Source organism: Cetorhinus maximus, chromosome 18, assembly GCF_964194155.1.
Source record: "Cetorhinus maximus chromosome 18, sCetMax3.hap1.1, whole genome shotgun sequence".
NCBI classification, from domain to species: domain Eukaryota; kingdom Metazoa; phylum Chordata; class Chondrichthyes; order Lamniformes; family Cetorhinidae; genus Cetorhinus; species Cetorhinus maximus.
In genome coordinates, this window is record NC_135896.1 from 34424722 (window position 1) to 34443179 (window position 18458).

The window sequence follows — 18458 nt, forward strand, 5'->3', positions numbered from 1 at the left end:
GCACACTCTTCTCATGCAGTACAACTTAGTACTCTTACACATCGTCCTGTTGAGTGCAAGATGAAAAGCTTTGACACCTTGTCTTTTTTCAGCAATATCCAGCCAAAGTTCCTTCATCATACTATTCCTCCAAATCAAACTTTGCACAGAAGTTATTTTTAATAATACATACCTATTGAAACGTTTCAGCATGATAGCATTTTCCGTGCATAAGTCATCTGCAGGTAGAGAGTTTGCTTGCCAGCGCAGGCGCTCATCAGCATTAGATAGATACTCTGTTCTTGCAATGTCTGTACGGAACTGAAGTTAAACGACAATGACTAACTTGTAGAAAACTAATTTGGCCTCATGCATTCAAATTAAGAATTGTTGATATGTAGAACAAATTGTTCCTATATAAGTCACAGGAGTAAGCCATTCAGCCCCTCTGACCTTATCCTGCATTTGATCAGATCATGACAGATTTGTACCTCTGCTGATTTACTGGCCTTCAATCCATATTCCTTTCTCCTCTTATTTAACTAATATCGATCTAGTTCTTTAAAATTTAAATTGACCCAACATCTCCAACCTTTTGGATGACAGAGTTCCAGATTTCTACTGCCATGTGCGAAGAAGTGACCCTGACTTCACTCTTGAATAGTTTAGCTCTAATTTTGAGATTACACCTCCTTGCACCACCAGAAAAATAGTTTCTCTTGCTTGGGTTTTAGACAGTTAATTTATATCGAGACTCCCAAAGGCAGGCTCAACACAGTCCACTGTTTCCTGCTGTATAGTTAGCCTTCACTGAATTAACTAACCTGCAATGTCAGAAAGAGCGGAGGGTGGGGGGAGGATTGGGACAGTCAGGAAGAGAGAAAACTTTAAATGGGAAACACAACAGAAACAATGCTTGAATAGTAAGTGTCTGAATGGGGTGGAGGAGCAAAGGGATCTAGTGGTACAGATACACAAATCACTAAGAGTAGAGATGTAGGTTAATAAGCACATTTTAAAAAGCAGACCAAACACTTGGGTTCATTTCCGGAGGAACAGAATTGAAAAGCACAGAAGTAACCTGCATCAAAGATAAAAGGGAAATACTGCGGATGCTGGAAATCTGAAAAAACCCCAGAAAATGCTGGAAAAACTCAGCAGATCTAACAGCATTTGTGGAGAGAAAAACAGAGGTAGTGCTTTGAGTCCATATGACTCTTCAGAGCTGAAGAGAGGTAAAAATGTGATGAAATTTATACTGTTTAAGGGGGATGGAGCAGGTGCAGCTGGAAAGGCCAGCGATAGGTGGGGGCAAAGGAGGGATTGACAAAGATGTCATGAACAAAAGGACAAAGGGGGTGTTAATGGTAGTGGCAAGGGCTAAATTCAGTCAACAATGAATCTCGAACTGAAAGCTAGTCTTAATGATGGTGACCATGAAACTATCATTGATTGTTGTAAAAAGCTATGTGGTTCACTAATATCCTTTAGGGAAGAAAATCTGCCATCCTTACCTGGTCTGACCTACATTTGACTCCAGATCCACAGCAATGTGGTCGACTCTGAGCTGCTCCCTGAAATGGCCTAGCAAGCCAAGTTCAGGGCAATTACAAACGGACAACAAATGTTGGCCTTGCCAGTGATGCTCGCATCCCATGAGTGAATAATAAAGAACAATATCCTTCCCTGTTCCTTCTTATGCTGTTGGTTCAGACCTGTAGCTAAAACCTATTTTGCACATCACCGGTCAACAGGCTCCAAAAAGAATTAGGCTCAACATAAATTTTACTTTTTTCACTGTTATCTCTGATTAACAATCTTAAGGTTCTGAAATTATTTAAAATTACCAGAATGCTTGCTTGCTGTAGGTGATGTGCCCAAGTTGTAAACAGATTTTGGCGCATTTGCTGATCAAAGTATCCTGCATAAGCGATGAACGCAGCTGATAATAAGCAGTCTCCAGCAATCGTGGCCATCTGATTCTTAAATGTTTCACTGGTCTTTTCCCAGCGGTCTCGTTCAGCAGACAAACTCTTTAACAGCGCAGTACTTCGGTTAACCTGAAAGAAGGTTTTATGGCCAATAATGCATTTTATTGACAAAAAGAAACAATATTTTTGAACCCAACAGATAAATTATCCAAGCCTTAGTTGCTGCCCCACCCTTGCACTCTTTTAGAAGGATTTCCATAATGCAATTGGAAGCTGCATCAGAAAGCCTTTACTTATAACACTCACCTTTGCTTCTACTGCTGCAAGATCTGCCTTAATGGCTTGGGCTTCAGATATCAAAATAGCATACTCTTCTTTGTAACGAGCAATACTGGTTTCCAGGTCACGGATCATTTGCTCTACCTCATCAGCCTTCTGTTGGTTCTCTTTTGCATCATCTTCCAGCTTCTGAAGTTCATTGCGTAAAGGTTCTACTCGTTTTAACATATCAGCATAATTAAGCTATGAAACAAAAATGGTATGAAATTAAAGTACCTATGCAAGGCTGCAAATAACTAAGAGGTGGGAGAAACTGGCAACTCCCAAGTGAGCCTGCCTTTTAAAAGGTTATATAGTACAGGAAGTGCAAATTCAGAGTAACAGCAAGACACTAGTTCACAATTTTAATCTGAGAAATGACAAAACAATTTTCTTTTAAAAATTCAAATTTGTTACATACCATTGAGGATAATCAAGGGGTTTGTAAGCGTGAGAAACTTAAGGACTAAAAGCGGACAAATCCCCAGGGCTCGATAGAGTTCAAAAGGAGTCAGCAGTGGATGCACTGCTTATTATCCTAAATTGTCCAGATTCTAGAATGGTCCCAGCAGATTGGAAGCTAGCAAATGTAACACCACTATTCAAAAAAGGAGGGAGCAATAAAGTAGTGAACTATAACCCAGTTAATCTGACATTCCCAGGATCTCACATCCTTCCATCTATAAGAGATGGATACATAGCAAACAAATCGATTTCAGATGAGATGTCTTCATATGGTGCACCTTTGCTGATGGCTGAAGAGGCCAATCCTTGAGAAGCAGGTTCTGCCATTAGTACCACACATGAAGCTATCAATGTTTTAGTGGGTTGTCGTTTTTGGCATTGGCATCTGTTGCCAAGCCACTGTAGTCACTGGTCATCGTGGTGGTGCACACCAAACCACAGGTGTTGTCGTTTTCCTCTTTTGTCAGCTAGTTACTTCCAGGTGCGATAATGTCTAGAGCCTTCAGGTCACATTTGTAAGCATCCTTCAAGCAGAGCTTTGGGAGTCTGACTGATCGCTTGGCTCTGGCTACCTCACCATAAAGAGAATCCTTGGGTATGTGACCTGTGGACCTGCCCAAGTCAATGGAGCCATCTCTGTTTGATGAGTGCTAATAAACTTGGGAGCTCTGCTGCATCTGTGTTTTTGTCCCGCCAGGATATACTCCCATGCCTTTAACTTGTTCTTCCTGACTGTAAGCATCAAGAAAACCATGGTTGTGGGACAAGGTGTTGCATCTCCACCCTGATCACACTTAATAACACCCCACTGGAAGTGTCTAGCAAATTCTGCTACTGCAGGTTCATGGCAAAAGACAATCTGTCCCTTGATGCAGGACTCATTACAAGTATAGGGAAAGCAGCTACCAGCTTTGGCTAACTTGCATGGAATAACATCAAGCTGACCCTTAGGACCAAGCTGATGGTTTATAAGGCCTGTGTTCTCAGCATCTTGTTGTAAGGCTGTGAAACATGGACAACTTACAGCTATCATGAAAAGTAGCTCAACAATTTTCATCCCCTAACCTGACATTTGTCAGGAAAATGGTGGAATCTATTATTAAGGAAATCTTAATAATAGTGCACTTAAAATCTTGGCATAATCAGGCAAAAGCAACATGGTTTTTATGAAAGGAGATTCTTGTTTGACAAATTTAAAGGATTTATTAGAGGATTATTGAGGAGTTATCTAGTAGGGTAGATAAAGTGGAACTAGTAGACGTAGTATTCTTGGATTCCAAAAAAGAATTTGATAAGGTGCCAGACAAAACCTTAATATGCAAGTTAAGGGCTCATGGAGTTGGAGGTAATATATGGGGTAATATATTTAGCAGGATTGGGGATAAGTTAAAGGACAGGAAACAGAGTAGAGATAAATGGGGCATTTTCAAGTTGGCAGGGTGTAATTTGTTGAGTGCCGCAAGAATCAGTGTTAGGATTCAGCTATTTACAATCTATATTAATGACATAGGTGAAGAGACTGAGAGTAATGCATCGAAGTTTGCTGATGATACAAACCCAGGTGGGAATGTAAGCGATGAAGAGGACGCAAAGAGGCTGCAAAGAGATACAGACAGGCTAATTGAGAATTAACAACATGGAAGATGGGGTATAATGTGGCTAAGTGTGAGGTTAATCACTTTGATAATAGAAAGACATAATACTGAGATATTTGGGTGTGCTCATACAAGGAACACAAAGTTAGTATGCAGGTACAAGTAATTAGGAAGGCAAATGGCATGTTGGCCTTTATTCATGTACTCCAATCCCTTTGCAATGAAGAAGTCTTGCTACAATTGTACAGGGCTTTGGTGAGATCACATCCGGAGTGTTGTCCACAGTTTTGGTCTCTATATGTAAGAAAGGATACATTTGCATGGGAGGAAGTACAGTGAAGGTTCACTAGTTTGCTCTCATCCAAGGAACCACTGCCTATGATGAGAGGCTCAGTGAATTGGGCTATACTCTCAAGCTTAGAAGAATGAGAGATGATCTCATTGAAACATACAAGATTCTGAAGGGGCTTGACAGAGTAGACAGAGGTTATTTTCCCTGGCCGGGGAATCTAGAACATGGGGGTAGAGTCTCAGGATAGAGGTCAATCATTAAGGGCCGAGATGAGGAGAAATTTCTTCACTCAAAGGGTTGCAAGTCTTTGGAATTGTCTACCCCACAGGGTTGTGGATGTTCCATCGTTGAGCATATTTTAAGCTGAGATGCAGATTTTTGGTCTCAGGGAATCAAGAGATATGGGGAGTGGGTGGAAAAGTGGAGCTGAGGCAGAAGACCAGCCATAATCGTAATGAATGGGCGGAGCAGGTTCAAGGGGTCATATGGTCTACTGCGCCCATTTATGTTCTCAAGTTACTTACCTGTGCAATAGCCCACTTCACCATTGGACCACAAGCCAAAGAGGCTCTGTTGACTATTTCATAGTTGTAGCTTGGGTTGGACATGTAGTTTTTCTTCATCTTCTCTCGAATAACGTCACTGATAAATAAAGATGAGCAATGTTAACATAGCTGCTCTCTTGAAATTTTAGGGACGGAAATTTATCATAATTTGATATAGCGCTACAAAAAGAGGTGCTAGTTACAAACTAGGTGGTGCATAGCAATGAAGAGCTGCAACACAGTCAAATGCAAGATAAATGTGATTTTTAAAATAAAAATTATGAATACCTTAATTCTTCAGTATTAAAGTTGACTATGCTGGTGATGAAATTATCTCTGATAATAACTTGTCTGATCTTTTTCCAGTCATTTGTCTCCTCACCCAGCAGGAGACAGATTGATTCTAACGCGAGTTTTACTGCAGCAGGTGGATTGGCCATAGCTCTCACTTCAACAAGATGCTGCTTCTTTATAGAGCTCACAGCTAATAGAGGGGTGAAAAGAAAGGGGCTTTAAATGGACATGCAAAAGGATAAGGGTGTATACAGATGCTAGGATTTGAAAGGAAATTTTTAATTTGAAGACCAGCAGCACATATTGTCACCCAAACAGCAAGCTTGTTTGGTTAATAAACACTACGCCCAAATGTTCAAGTTCTATTCAATTATCAACTGTTTTTGTAGTTTCTCTTTAGTTTTAAGCTTTTGGGCTGGTCTTCTGGGCAATTTCCTTATACTCCAGCAGCTGCATGCACCCCATTATTCACCTGATTTCGTCAGCTGAAAAATTTACTATGGTCGGAATGAAGTTTTCCCTCATAATGATCGATCGGATTTGTTTCCAGTCAGTTGTGCTTTCGCCCAGGAGAAGACAGATTGACTCGAGTGCTAGCTTCACTGCACCTGGCGGATTAGCCATTGAACGAACCTCTACCAAGTGCTGCTTCTTGATCGATTTTACAGCTAATCAGACCAGCACCGTAGGCCACAGTGCAAATAAACAGTAAGAGAAAGTGAAGATTAGGGGAGAAGAAAATTGAGAGATAAACACCACACAGAAAAGATCAGTTATTCAGTTTTTTTTTTAAAAAAGGTAGAAAATTAATAGGATTATAGTTCCAAAAAAAATAAACTAAAATGTTACTACAGATAGCAATTCAGCATACTAGATAAATTTCGTTAAAAGATATTTTTAAAAAGTTCAATTCAAAGCACATCTAACCATTCTGAGCCTCAATAACAGCAGGCTCTACCATGTCCAGATCTTCCTTTACTTTCATCTGCTTGTCAGCAATAATTTCTTGTTGTTTGTGAAGCTGCTCCTGAATTTCTTGACTCATAACCTATCAAAAATAGAGCGAAAGGTGTCTTGATCAGACTCTACTCTGAGCTTGAGATTTTCATTCCAATTAAGAGTTCTTGCTCTTACAAGTTTTAAATTATTACCTTTTTCTTTTCAGCTTCTTGTTGATCCTTTACCATCTTCTTCAATTTATCATTGGCTGCTGCATTCTTAATCTCCAATTCTTGGCTCTTAATTCGTAGATCGCGCCGCAATTCTTCAACCTGGAATGAGTGAAAGGGTTTTTTAAAAAAAAGTAACAAATATTTATTATGGTATTTTCACCGTCAGTCACAACCACCTTGCATTGGTATCCCAGGTATACATTTATCCAGAGGGAAAAATTGTCAGCATTCTTTGGTTTACTGTTAAAAGAAAATGATTTCACGTGTTAATGGAAAAACACTAGGCAAATATTTAAATGGTATCCTTAAAAAGCGGGAGGGATGGTCAGGGGGTAAGAAAAAAAATCCATATTAGATTTACAAAAATCAGAGTATGGAAGATGTTTAGTAAGGTTTGCTTCCATTCAATGCTAATATATAAAATTATTTGCAAAGTTAATACTTGGGGGATAGTTATACAGAATCTGAAAGGAGACCAGAGGGTGGGTGGAGGAATGGGGGAAGAAAGTAAATAAGTCATGTTGGATTTACAAGATGGAAGAGTACCTTTATGAAAAAAAGAAATCCATAATACTAGGCATTCTCATGAGCACAATACAAGAAGCAGCTAGGATCTTTGCTGGTAGTTTATGATCAATACAGTAATAGTGTTTGATATATCCTATTATCTGACTCTTGCTTAGAAAGAAATTTACCCAAGTTTTTTTTTTAGCCAAAATTCAAAACCAAGGCCATTGCTCTGCTTATATAGAATCGCAATACTTAGTAAGAAATTACTTCAGACAGAAAGCATACAGTAAAAGTTTGGCACCATGATTTTCAGAAAAAAATTACTCAAATTACCATACAATGTGATTTTATGACGTGGTGACTGTACCTGATCTACTGTTTCCTTAATCTTTCTCAGACCAACGTTTAAATGCATCTGTTGCTCCTCCAATTCACTACGCTTTTCATTGAACATGTTGGCATAGTGATTAATGAAGTCCAGATAATGGCGAGGAGTGATTGCCATTATTCTGCCTCCACGTTTGGCCAGCCGAGTATTTGCCTAATAAGAAAAAAATTATCTCCACTTTAATTGATTTCAGATATTCTCAGTGAGCATCTTGAAATTTATGCCCAGATTATCATTATCAAAACATTCTTATAACTGCTGCTAAATACTTGATCAACAACAACGGAATCAGACACTACGCAAAACTAGGAGGGGAAAATAAATGACTTCATACTATCTTGGAAGGTTAGATAAATTTATTCATCTACAAAATCGCTTGAAGTTGATTTAAGTAGCAGTGTGAAATGACTAGCTTCACCTGTTGCTCAAATTTTTGAGATACCTTGTCTTTTCTTCCATGTTGCTACTGCACAGTAGCAACAAGAGAGAGTGGTATTCGCCACTAAAAGGATGCTGCCATCAAGCCAAAAAGACGTTCTACCTATCACCCAATTTCAATGCCAGCGTAATGCTAGATATGTAGGCCATATGTCCCGAAGACTAACAGATCATCTCAAACTGCATATCCTAGCCACTGTTCGCGACAGGCAAGGTACAGACCATACCCAACTGGCCTATGCTTGCAAAACACAAAGTCTAACATTAGATGTGATTCCGTGATTGAACAGCATTTGCTAAATAATCCTCGGTGTGCTACGAATTACGTTGACAACCAATTTAAGATCACCAGCTGGGCTCGCAGTGTGGTGCATTTGCGTGTACTGGAAGCTATACTAATACACAGGGCCCTGTGCTTTACAAGACAGAAAAACCTGTTTCAGCTAAACAAAATAAGTGACAGCCATTCGCTGACTCATTCCTCAGGGCAATGCCTTGACCAATGGAAGGTCAAGCTGCCTGGTTCAAATTTCAAAATGCTTGGCAATTAACTGTCAGTCACCAACATTGGTGCATTCTCCTTGGCAACGTCTCTACCAGAGTCTACTTGCCAACCAATCAGCACTCTTCTCATATAGTATAAATTGTTTTCCCGTTATATTGGTATTCTTGCGAAGTGTCCTGATGAGTGCAAGGCAAAAAGCTTTGACATCTCTTTTTTCAGCAATACTCAAGTTTTGTACTGCCAAACTACAAATTGAGCTAGATATTATTTGACGTGCAGTATTCGCACCTGATGCAATGTCAGATGAACAAAAACACAACTGTTGACAATAGCTTCTCTGTGGGATGGTGGTTGAGGAAGCTTATCATATGCAATTGGCATGTAATCAGGGACAATATAATTAGGTTTCTCAAGGTCCATTTTGCTGGTGAACTCTTTGCCGACTTGATACAAGGCTTCAGTAGACCAGTCTCCAAACCAGTTCAAGACACACCTAAGGGGGTTTAAAACAAAAGAGAAAAAGTTGAATGCCAAAAAAAATTACATTAATAATGGGTTTTTAACATTCTAATTTGTTCAACTAATTCTACACAAAGTTGTTTATAACTTTTGAATCAAATAAAGACAACACGATTAATATGAAGCTGTGCTAACAGAAGCACAACTTAATATGAAAACCTACCACCTTTTAGGTGGCTTTTATTCAGAATACATTTTAAAATCAAAGATAAGGGAAAAAGGGTGAAGAGTCTCAACATCTCCATATCTGTGGTTTCACCCTCATGCTCTCCCAAAGACCAAAAACTTATAAGCTTCAGCTTTTAACGTTAATGAGCCAACAATGTTGGTGATGGCTGTATTTTGGCCAGTCAGGGAGTAATAATTCTCTGGGTCCCAGGAACTTTTCAGAATTAAAATCCAAAGCTGAAGTTGTTTCTGTGTACACACCAACAGCTCTGTGGGCTAGATTGAAAGGACCCTTTGGGCCACATCTTAGCTGTGTTAAGACAAATAATTCAATATTTGCTCTGCATTCAGGGTGGTTTGGTTGTGCACACTTTAGGCACTGGCTCAAATTCTACTCAGAATTTAACTAAGCTTACCCAATTGTACAATAAGCAGGTGATGTTATAAGTGTAAGATACCACACATGCAAATAAATTTGCTAACTAAAGGGGTTCACCAGTAAAAGGCGGGAGATGATGTAAAGAGAAACATTAATTCAAAAGTGCTCAGCGTATACATAGCTTGGCCAGCAGGTGGCTCCTGCTTTACAAGTATTGATCCTCTTTCCAAGAGTTCAAAAGCAAACAAAAATGCTCAGGGGCAGCTGATGTAGTTATTTTAGAGCTCCAGGACTCAAACGCAGGACTGAGAACACCACCAACTGATGACCCTCTTATAAATATATTTTAGCACCAAAAAAAAGACATTTACTGTAACAATTGAAAAGGCCACAACAAAATCTATTTACCTGTTAAAGAGAGCTGGAGAAGTTGCAGCTCTATCTTTCAAGCCTTCAGATGATGGATTCATGGTGAATACAACATGCAAGTTGCGGATAACCTGGCCTGTGAACCACTTGTACAGTTCTTCATGAGTGTCAAGCATTAAACCTTCCTTCTGAGCACCCTCTTTGCACTGGGTCATTAAGGTAGCATACTCATCCCCTTCAAATAGCCCAGGCACCTGTTCAATAGGAAATCACAGTTTAACATGCTTGATTTTGGCTGAGTAGTATTTCATTACTCTAAGTATAATCTTATCAAGTCTAAAGCTTTTCATGGCTTACCTCATTTTGATTTGTCTGATAAAAGATCACCAACCTGAAACATTAATTTTCTCCCTCCACAGATTCTGCCAGATTGGCAGAGGGCTTCCAGGATTTGTTGTTTTTCCCCTCTGTTTTGATATCAACATATGCCCCTGGGGATGCTGTGACATCGTGGCATTGTCACTGGACTAGTATTCTAGAGACCCAGGGTAATTCTCTGGGAACCTGGGTTTGAATCCCACCATGGCAGATGGCTGCCGATTGTAGAAGAGCCTATCTAGTTCACTAATGTCCTCAAAGGAAGGAAATCTCCCGTCCTTACCTGATCTGGCCTACATGCACTCCAGACCCACAGGAATGTGGTTGACTCCTAAGTGCCCTCTGAACAAGGGCAATTTGGGATGGGCAATAAATGCTGGCCTAGCCAGCAACGCCAACATCACAAGTGAATAAAAAAATAATTAATTTTTGCCAAGTATCAGCACAAACTCAAGTTGATCAAGTTTGAAAGCTACCCAATTCAAATCAACAGACTTAAAATCATTTTGATAATGGCAAGAAAATCTCCATTTTGCAAAGTTTAATGTTAAACATTTTTACTAAAAAAAAGTGTTATCTATATTTCTAATACCATCAGTTCATTAGTTTGCAAGATAGCTCATATTTGTAGCTTTTAGCATTTTAAATATTTACCTCCCCATTGGCCAATAATGTGTTCATGCGTTCCAAGAAACTGGAATCCAAAACGTTGGACTCATCCATAATGAAAGCAATCTTCTCATTTTTGCAGCCAGAGCGCCTCAACACTGTCCTCAGATCCTCATCAAAATCCTCACCAGTATACTTCCTATGAACCTGCAGACACCAATATTTCACTTGTACAAATCGAACTTGTTTTTAAAAAATCTATATCAGCTTTTAAATTTGCTAGAACAGGGAAAAATAGGGCTAACCTTTATCTGATAAACACTAAGGCCATTCATCCAGGCAACAAAACGAGAGAGTGTCGTTTTTCCTGCACCACTGACTCCAATAAGCAGCAAATGGCCTTGCGGTTGCCGGAATATCCTACAAAAAAGTTACGTGAGCTGATTATAAAATAATTTTCTTATACTGACATTATAACGTTTAGGAACTACTCAAGTGTAAATCAAACCACTCAAGTTACAATTCACTTTTGAACACTACAAAGGGACAAATATATAGGTCACAAAATTTACCCATAATAGGTTATACACAATAAGGGCCACATTCCTTTCAGAAGTTTTAAGCATCAGCTTCATTGCATCAGGGATTCAAAGACAAGGATGAAAATTTTAATACTGAGCTGTAGCTGGATTGGGAGCCAATGTTGATCACAGTTAAATGGAACATGATGACAGTTAGGATGTGCAGAGTTGCCTCTTTTATGTGGGTGTCGCTGGCTAGGCCAGCGTTTATTGCGCATCCCTAGTTGCCCTTGAGAAAGTGGTGAGCTGTCTTCTTGAACCGCTGCAGTCCATGTGTAGGTGCATCCACAATGCTGTTAGGGAGTGAGTTCCAGGATTTTGACCCAGCAACAGTGATATATTTTCAAGTCAGGATGGTGAGTGGCTTTGTGGGGAGATTCAAGGTGGCGTTTCAATGTATCTGCTGCCCTTGTCCTTCTAGATGGTAGCAGTTGTGGGTTTGGAAGGTGCTGTCCAATGAGCCTTGGTGAGTTTCAGCAATGCATCTTGTAGATGATATGCACGGAGCTCAAGTTTACAGAGGATGGAAGATGGAGACAATAGCCAGGAGGAAGTTGCAGTCATTGAGCCTGGAGTTATAAACCATCATCCAACTACAGTTAGGTAGAAATTGGGCTCAGGGAGGGCAGAGATCCACAATACTGCAGAGCTGGAAGCAGGTGGTCTTAGCGATGAAAGGGATATGGGAGTTGGAAGCTCAAGTTCAAATAGCTTAGTAAATAATTCAGAGGACGAAAGAAAGCTAACTGCACTGGATGACAGGATGATGGAATGGGGAAAAAGTTGCTTATGAAATTAGAGGTCAGTAAATGCAGGAGTGTGTTGTTTTGGTTATGTAATTATTCTTTAAATGGTGAAGGCATATGAAGAGGGTTTTCAAGAAGCTGAGGTTCATGGATTTCTCTTGCCTTCTGTTCTAAATTACTTTCATTTCATCTTCTATACACAAGTCCCTCTTGCCTTGCTCCTTAACTACTGGAAAACAGTCTGCTTTTGAAAGCTACCTTATCACACCCCCTTCATAATTTTAAAACTTTTATCATTTTGCTCGGTAATCTGCACTGAAAAAGAAAACAATTTTCCAAGTATTTATTCGTATTTCTTCATATCTGGCAGTGTCCCAATAAATCAAAGTTGTAACCTCTCTATTATCTCTAAATCTGTCCCATAGCAGAGTCCAAATGTAGTTTTTCATAAAAATTACATTCAAATACAGACAAATTAGTGTCATATGAACATTAACTAACCCGTAGATTTGCTGAAAGTTAAAGATTACATGGACTTTTGTGCATAATTGTATACCTGTCAATTCTCAGCACGTGATCCAATACTTCATTAAACAGTACCAAGGGGACATCTAGCTCCTCCTCATAGAAAACTTTGAGCCTGGCTTTGACATAGTCTCTTAGTTCTTCTTGATCCACTGGTATATAATCCTAAAGAAAAGTTTACAAAGGACTTTAAGACAGACCGGACTGGTCAATATATAATTCAATGCACTTTGTGGAAAAAAGGGGTTCCAACTGTGGCCCACAAACCACTTCTGGGGAAATGGAAAAGCTATAATGTCAGCATAGTCTTCATTTAAATTGATAGGAAAAGTAATTTTGGCTGATTAATAATTGGAAAAATTTAAACTCAAATGAAGAGGGTAGAACACTGTGGATCGACAATAAGTTGAATCAATGATACAGGAGGGAAGACTATGAATAATCAATAATAGGAAATCCAAAGCACTGAAATAAAATACTTGTCTTGGAAACAAGGAGCCAAGTAGATATCGTAGGAGTTATTGCTACCCAGCTAAAGGAGGGCAAGGAGTGGGAAATGGGGTCAAGTGTACTTCAAGAAAGTTTACAAAGGAAGAGGTATCTTAAGGTCAAGAAAGATTTACATGCTCTGCAAAGAAGTTGATTGGGATTTGACAAGAATTTATGGGCTGATTTGGAAATTAGCGATGTGAAAGAAAGTCGGTGACAGGTCTCTACAAAATAAATATAGCTGGATGCACTGTTTTGCTAAGTTCTAAAAACTAGTGCATACACCTCCTTTATAAATACAGGGGCTCAAAGACTAAAAAGATTTACAGTGAGGGCAGTTTGTATACATGCAGGAATTTTCTGAAATTCATCAGGAAACCTTTTCAAAACCTTGACCACAAGGGAGAAGGCAACATAAATTTGATAGTGCTCAATTTCCAGGACTGAGAAGAAATTATAATCCAGGAAAGTTCTTCTGGCAAGCACTGGATTCAATAACTGGGGAAACAGTTTAAAATTAAGGGGGTGGGGAAAGAGAGAAGAGTCAAATGAAAATGAGGAATTTTTGCAACAGTTTTTCTGTAGGATGGTGTAGAAATGTGAAACAGTTTGCCAGTAGGGATGGTGAACAAAAATAACCATAGCGATCTTTAAAACCAGTAGGAGGTCTTATTGAAGAATTATAAATAGGTTGCAGGGCCCTTAGGTCCAGAATCATAGGAAGGAGTCTGATTGGTGTTTTGGAAGCAAAGACCAGAAGGACAGAAACATTCCCATGTTACTAATTTTAAAAATCATCAGCTGTGTTATTCATACTTACTTGTTACATGTTCAAACCAAACATTAGCAGTTTACAGCTATTTAGATTTGAGAGCAATTGATAATTAACCATTCACAAATAATCTTAAGTACATAATATGAAAAATTTAATTGAAAATTGACAAATTGAACACACCAAGGCCATCAAATTTTGACAATTTATATTTTATAAAAAAAAGTTTTTCATCAGCCAATCTCTTACCTTGGATAGCCAATTGCTATACAAAATGGGTCTGGTCAAAGCTTTGTCTTTGTCAATATTAGGGAAATGCTTGAGAGCCACCACATCAATGTTCTCATCTGTCCATTGTCTTTCCTCATCCTCTACAAGTCTTAAAAATGGAAGCAATGGAACATGAATTGCGGTCATGCACTTTGACTTAGTTCACGTAAATAGCGAACATAGCAACAGTACTGATAAAGGATGAACACAAAGAATACAAACCTGTCTTGGAACAAACGCAGAGCCTCATGAGCCCAGATTCTAATCAAACCTTCGACTGCCAGCGTTTCCAATGGTCTCAAAGCTTCAAAGATTCCTCTCACCCAACGTGTCATTTCACGAGGGGAATAAATGTAATGTGGCTGTATGTCTTGGGTGAAACGCTCCTGTGAAATAAAACAGGGTGTTATTGAACAACATTCCGTATTTACATCATTTCAATAAAATTTCAAACCGCATTTAATTGAGAAGGTTATCACAGACTGCCTGAAGACCTTTAACTTGTGCAAATATAGAATATATTTTTATATTCAAAGATTCAGGGGGATTTAATGATTAAACATACATGATTCTGCGTCATATTGGAGCTGAGGACTTATACAGATATACAAGAAAATCCAGAGCATAAAGGACTATTAGTCCACCAAGTTGATTTCACACAAAATCCAGGTAATAGTATTGTATCTTGCACTTCTTTCCTACAGAATCTTTGGTTCCCCAATTTAAGAAACACCCAACTTCCTTCCCTAATCTCCTCTGAAAAACATCAAGTAGTGTTAAATTAATCTACCCCACCTCAAGAGATATCGGTCCAGCTTTTGGCTTTGCTAAAAAAGAGCCCATTGACTGAATCAACTGCCATCTCGGAGTTATTTCACTATTTTACAGCACCAAACAAAATCTCCCTCTCCCCTTTTCAAAATGTTTGGTTCTTGTGCGCTTTAGCCCCATTATAATCAAGATGATGAAATTTCTCCCTCATCTACACCTTCTATTAATTTGAAGACGAAACGTCTTTCTCAGGCTTCAATGCTCCAGATCATAAACATAATCTACCTGTGACATAATGTAGAATTCCACCATAGCTGCAGTAAGAGGGTCTGCATATGTCCGCAAGGACGGAATGAGTCTAAGCATGGCACGGTTGAATGTTCCATAGATCTGAGTAAGAGATGCTGGTCCTGGATAGTCCACATACACAACAGGCACATGGCGCAGGAACCTATGAAGGCAGAAGTAAAAGACTTTATAGGTTGCCAGCTATCACTTAAAGGTTTAACAGCACAAATTTAGCAGCTTCTAATACTGTTGATCCAAGGCTGACAAACCAAAGCTATCCTGCTGGATCCACATGAGCAAAAAACTAACTCAGGAAATTTATGGGTACATCATCTTTAATTTACATTAGGAAAAGGTCCAACTTTCTGATACAAGTAGTAAAAAAGTTGACAAAAATCAAATATTGAAAAAGAACCAGATTGAGAATTTTATTTAATGTAAGATTTAAGCCAACTTATTTATCTTGTGAATAATTTTAAATATGCTCTGTTGGCTGAAAACTGGCAATTAAAATTCTTAATTTTTTTGTCTTTTTCAATATTTATTTTTAAATTTTTGTCTAACTTTACACATGCCATTCTGCATAAACTGAATTAATTCAAAACCTTAACCTTCTGTACACATCATAGATCAATATTTAAAATGTGAAACAGCAGAATTTTTACCTGTGTGAAAGTGGCTTTCTTCCTGGATCAGTAGATGGGTTACAAGCTCCAACAAATTGAATTCTTTCCAGTTTAACCCATGTCTGGTCTGAAGTACGGAAGAAACCTCCATGTTCTACCATCTGAAACAAAGATGTCCCACAATGATTATGCTTCAATCAATGCACCCTTGCTTTAACTCAGCTATCTGCCATGCCTCCTTTTACTAACCTGTCTAATAAAGGATATAACTCTTTGAGTGCCATATTTGTCCATGTCTGGAAGATTGATTTCATCACAGAAGAGCACAAGCCATTTGCCAAGCTGCACAGGCGCTAAGACGACGCCATTCGGTGTCCGACGGTATTCACAGTAATGATCAAATGTCTTCAGAACTAACTCAGGCGTGGTTGCACTGGAGAAGTTCAGACCCACGACCTAATAAAATGAAGACAACCATTGCTAGAATAGCTTTAAACTTGCATTAGTTACATTAATAAAAACTAGAAAGGAGAATGAATATTTTAGAAGCTGCTGTTACACAGGCTATTTTAATGCTAAAGCTACAAAGGCAAGTTTAAGGGTGAAAATTCTTACCTCCATATCTGGTAGAGCTCTTAGTGCACTGAATAGGGTCATAGTTTTGCCAGAACCAGGTGGGCCACATAAAACTAATGGTTTATGTTCAGCCAACCACGTGTACAGAAGGGCTTCATGTCGGACTGTATCCAAAGTTGGTACTACAACATCTGGGGCAGCAACTTTGTGCGTCTCAACTTCAATCTGTGGGACCTTTGACTGCCATGGAACCCACTCCCCAGTAATGGATACCTAAATATTGGGGGGGAAAAAATATCGCAAAACTAAGTTAATTATTTTCAATTTGAATCTGCTCAGTTTAGTTTATTGTGACCAAGCAACTTTGACAAAGAGATCATTTTATGAGCAAATTGCTGGGCTAGCCGAGTAAAATCTATACTGTTTGCTCCATCAAATCCGGACCATTTTCTTCTAGTATACAAACATAGAATATTAAGTTTATAATGCATATATAATCGAACACACTGCAGGCTGATTGCTAGGACACAGTTGCCACTTGATTTCCCCAAATTATTAAGCTTAGCTATGTTATCACTAGTAGGTGCCAACTGGATAACACTTGTCTTTCCCTAAGAGGTTAAATAAAGGCAGGGAATTCAGAAGGAAGAATCACAATTCCCATTGCAATTTTAGAGCAGCATCAGTAGAGACTTGGAAATAGGTTGCTGGCCTTGTTCAATATAGTAAGATGGAGGGGGAGAGATTGTGGAAATGTGGGTGATTACTACCCATTAACCTCACTGTTTGGATTGTTTCTAGGATCAGCAGACGAGTTAAAACATCTTTCAGTTCTGCTGAATAGAGACGCTTTGTGAAGCAGGCCTAGTTGAAGAAAGGTCGTTCATTCATGAATTGAGCATTTGGGAGATGTTTGGTTAGTCACTGTTTATAGTCATAAAATAACTGAACTGAAGTGCACCACATGACCATGCTAAGAGGTTGAGTGAGGGAATACTGAGCAAATCTGTTAAGAGGGTTGATAAGGATAGCGCTGTTGATTTATATATGACTTCCAAAAGGGGTTTAACAAAGTGCCACATGTTGCAAAATTAAAGCCTATGGGATCAAAGTGACAGTGACAGCATGAACACGAAACTGCCTAAGGGACAGAAAGCATAAAGTAGTGGTGAACTGTTGTTTCTCAGACTGGAGGAAAGTATAAGTTGGTTTTCCCAGAGGTCAGTATTAGGATCACTGCTCTTTTTAATATATCATGAACTGGACTTGGACACAGAGGGCATAAATTTCAAAGCTTGCAGTTGTTTCACATCTTTAAGTGTAGTAAACAAAGAGCAGAAAATTAACAGACTTCAGGAGAAAGGAGAACATACAGAATAGGTGAAATGGGTAGATGAAATTCAGCACAGGAAGTAATTCATTTTGGTAGGTAAAAGGAGTGGCAATATAAATTAACTGGTACAATTTTAAAGGGGACATAGGAACAGCAAGAGCTGTGAGCGCGTGTACACAGGCTTTTGAAGGTGGCTAGACAAGTTGAGAAGGCTGTTAAAAAAGCAAATGGGATCCTTAGCCTTATTACTAGAGGCACAAATACACAAGAAGGGAATTTATACTAAAACTTTATAAAACACTGCCTGGGCTTCAACTGGAATAGTCTGCTAAATTCTGGTCAACACACTTTAGGAAGGATGTCAAGGCCTTAGAGTTGGTGAAAGAGATATTTACTCGAATTGGTACCAGGGATAAGAGATTTTAGTTATGCAGAGAGACTGGAGAAACGGGATGTTCTCCTTAGACCAGAGGGGGTTTGGAGGAGATTTAATAGAGGTGCTCCAAACTATGAAGGGCTCTAACAGAGTAAATGAGAAATCGTTTCCACTGTCTGAAGGGTCAGTAACCAAAGGGCATGGTTTTAAGGTGATTGATTAAAAAAAAAAACTAGAGGTGGCATAAGGAA

General features: G+C 39.0%; 1 protein-coding gene across 2 annotated transcripts in view; it reads right to left on the reverse strand.

Moving 5' to 3' along the window:
• dync1h1 (dynein, cytoplasmic 1, heavy chain 1) overlaps positions 1-18458 on the reverse strand; it is a 105031-nt gene that overhangs the window by 34868 nt on the left and 51705 nt on the right. The window contains exons 38-56 of one of the 2 annotated variants that reach the window (XM_078562365.1): positions 16538-16771; positions 16172-16378; positions 15962-16083; positions 15294-15459; positions 14460-14623; positions 14217-14346; positions 12738-12871; positions 11160-11274; positions 10900-11061; positions 9907-10121; positions 8721-8925; positions 7469-7642; positions 6571-6690; positions 6347-6467; positions 5414-5609; positions 5105-5222; positions 2217-2432; positions 1827-2039; positions 173-300 (exon numbers count right to left, since the gene is read on the reverse strand). In XM_078562365.1, coding sequence (XP_078418491.1) covers positions 173-300; positions 1827-2039; positions 2217-2432; positions 5105-5222; positions 5414-5609; positions 6347-6467; positions 6571-6690; positions 7469-7642; positions 8721-8925; positions 9907-10121; positions 10900-11061; positions 11160-11274; positions 12738-12871; positions 14217-14346; positions 14460-14623; positions 15294-15459; positions 15962-16083; positions 16172-16378; positions 16538-16771 — 3140 coding nt within the window. Of the gene's footprint in view, positions 1-172; positions 301-1826; positions 2040-2216; positions 2433-5104; positions 5223-5413; positions 5610-5891; positions 6088-6346; positions 6468-6570; positions 6691-7468; positions 7643-8720; positions 8926-9906; positions 10122-10899; positions 11062-11159; positions 11275-12737; positions 12872-14216; positions 14347-14459; positions 14624-15293; positions 15460-15961; positions 16084-16171; positions 16379-16537; positions 16772-18458 lie in introns of both variants that reach the window. The other variant, XM_078562366.1, reaches the window with a different exon arrangement.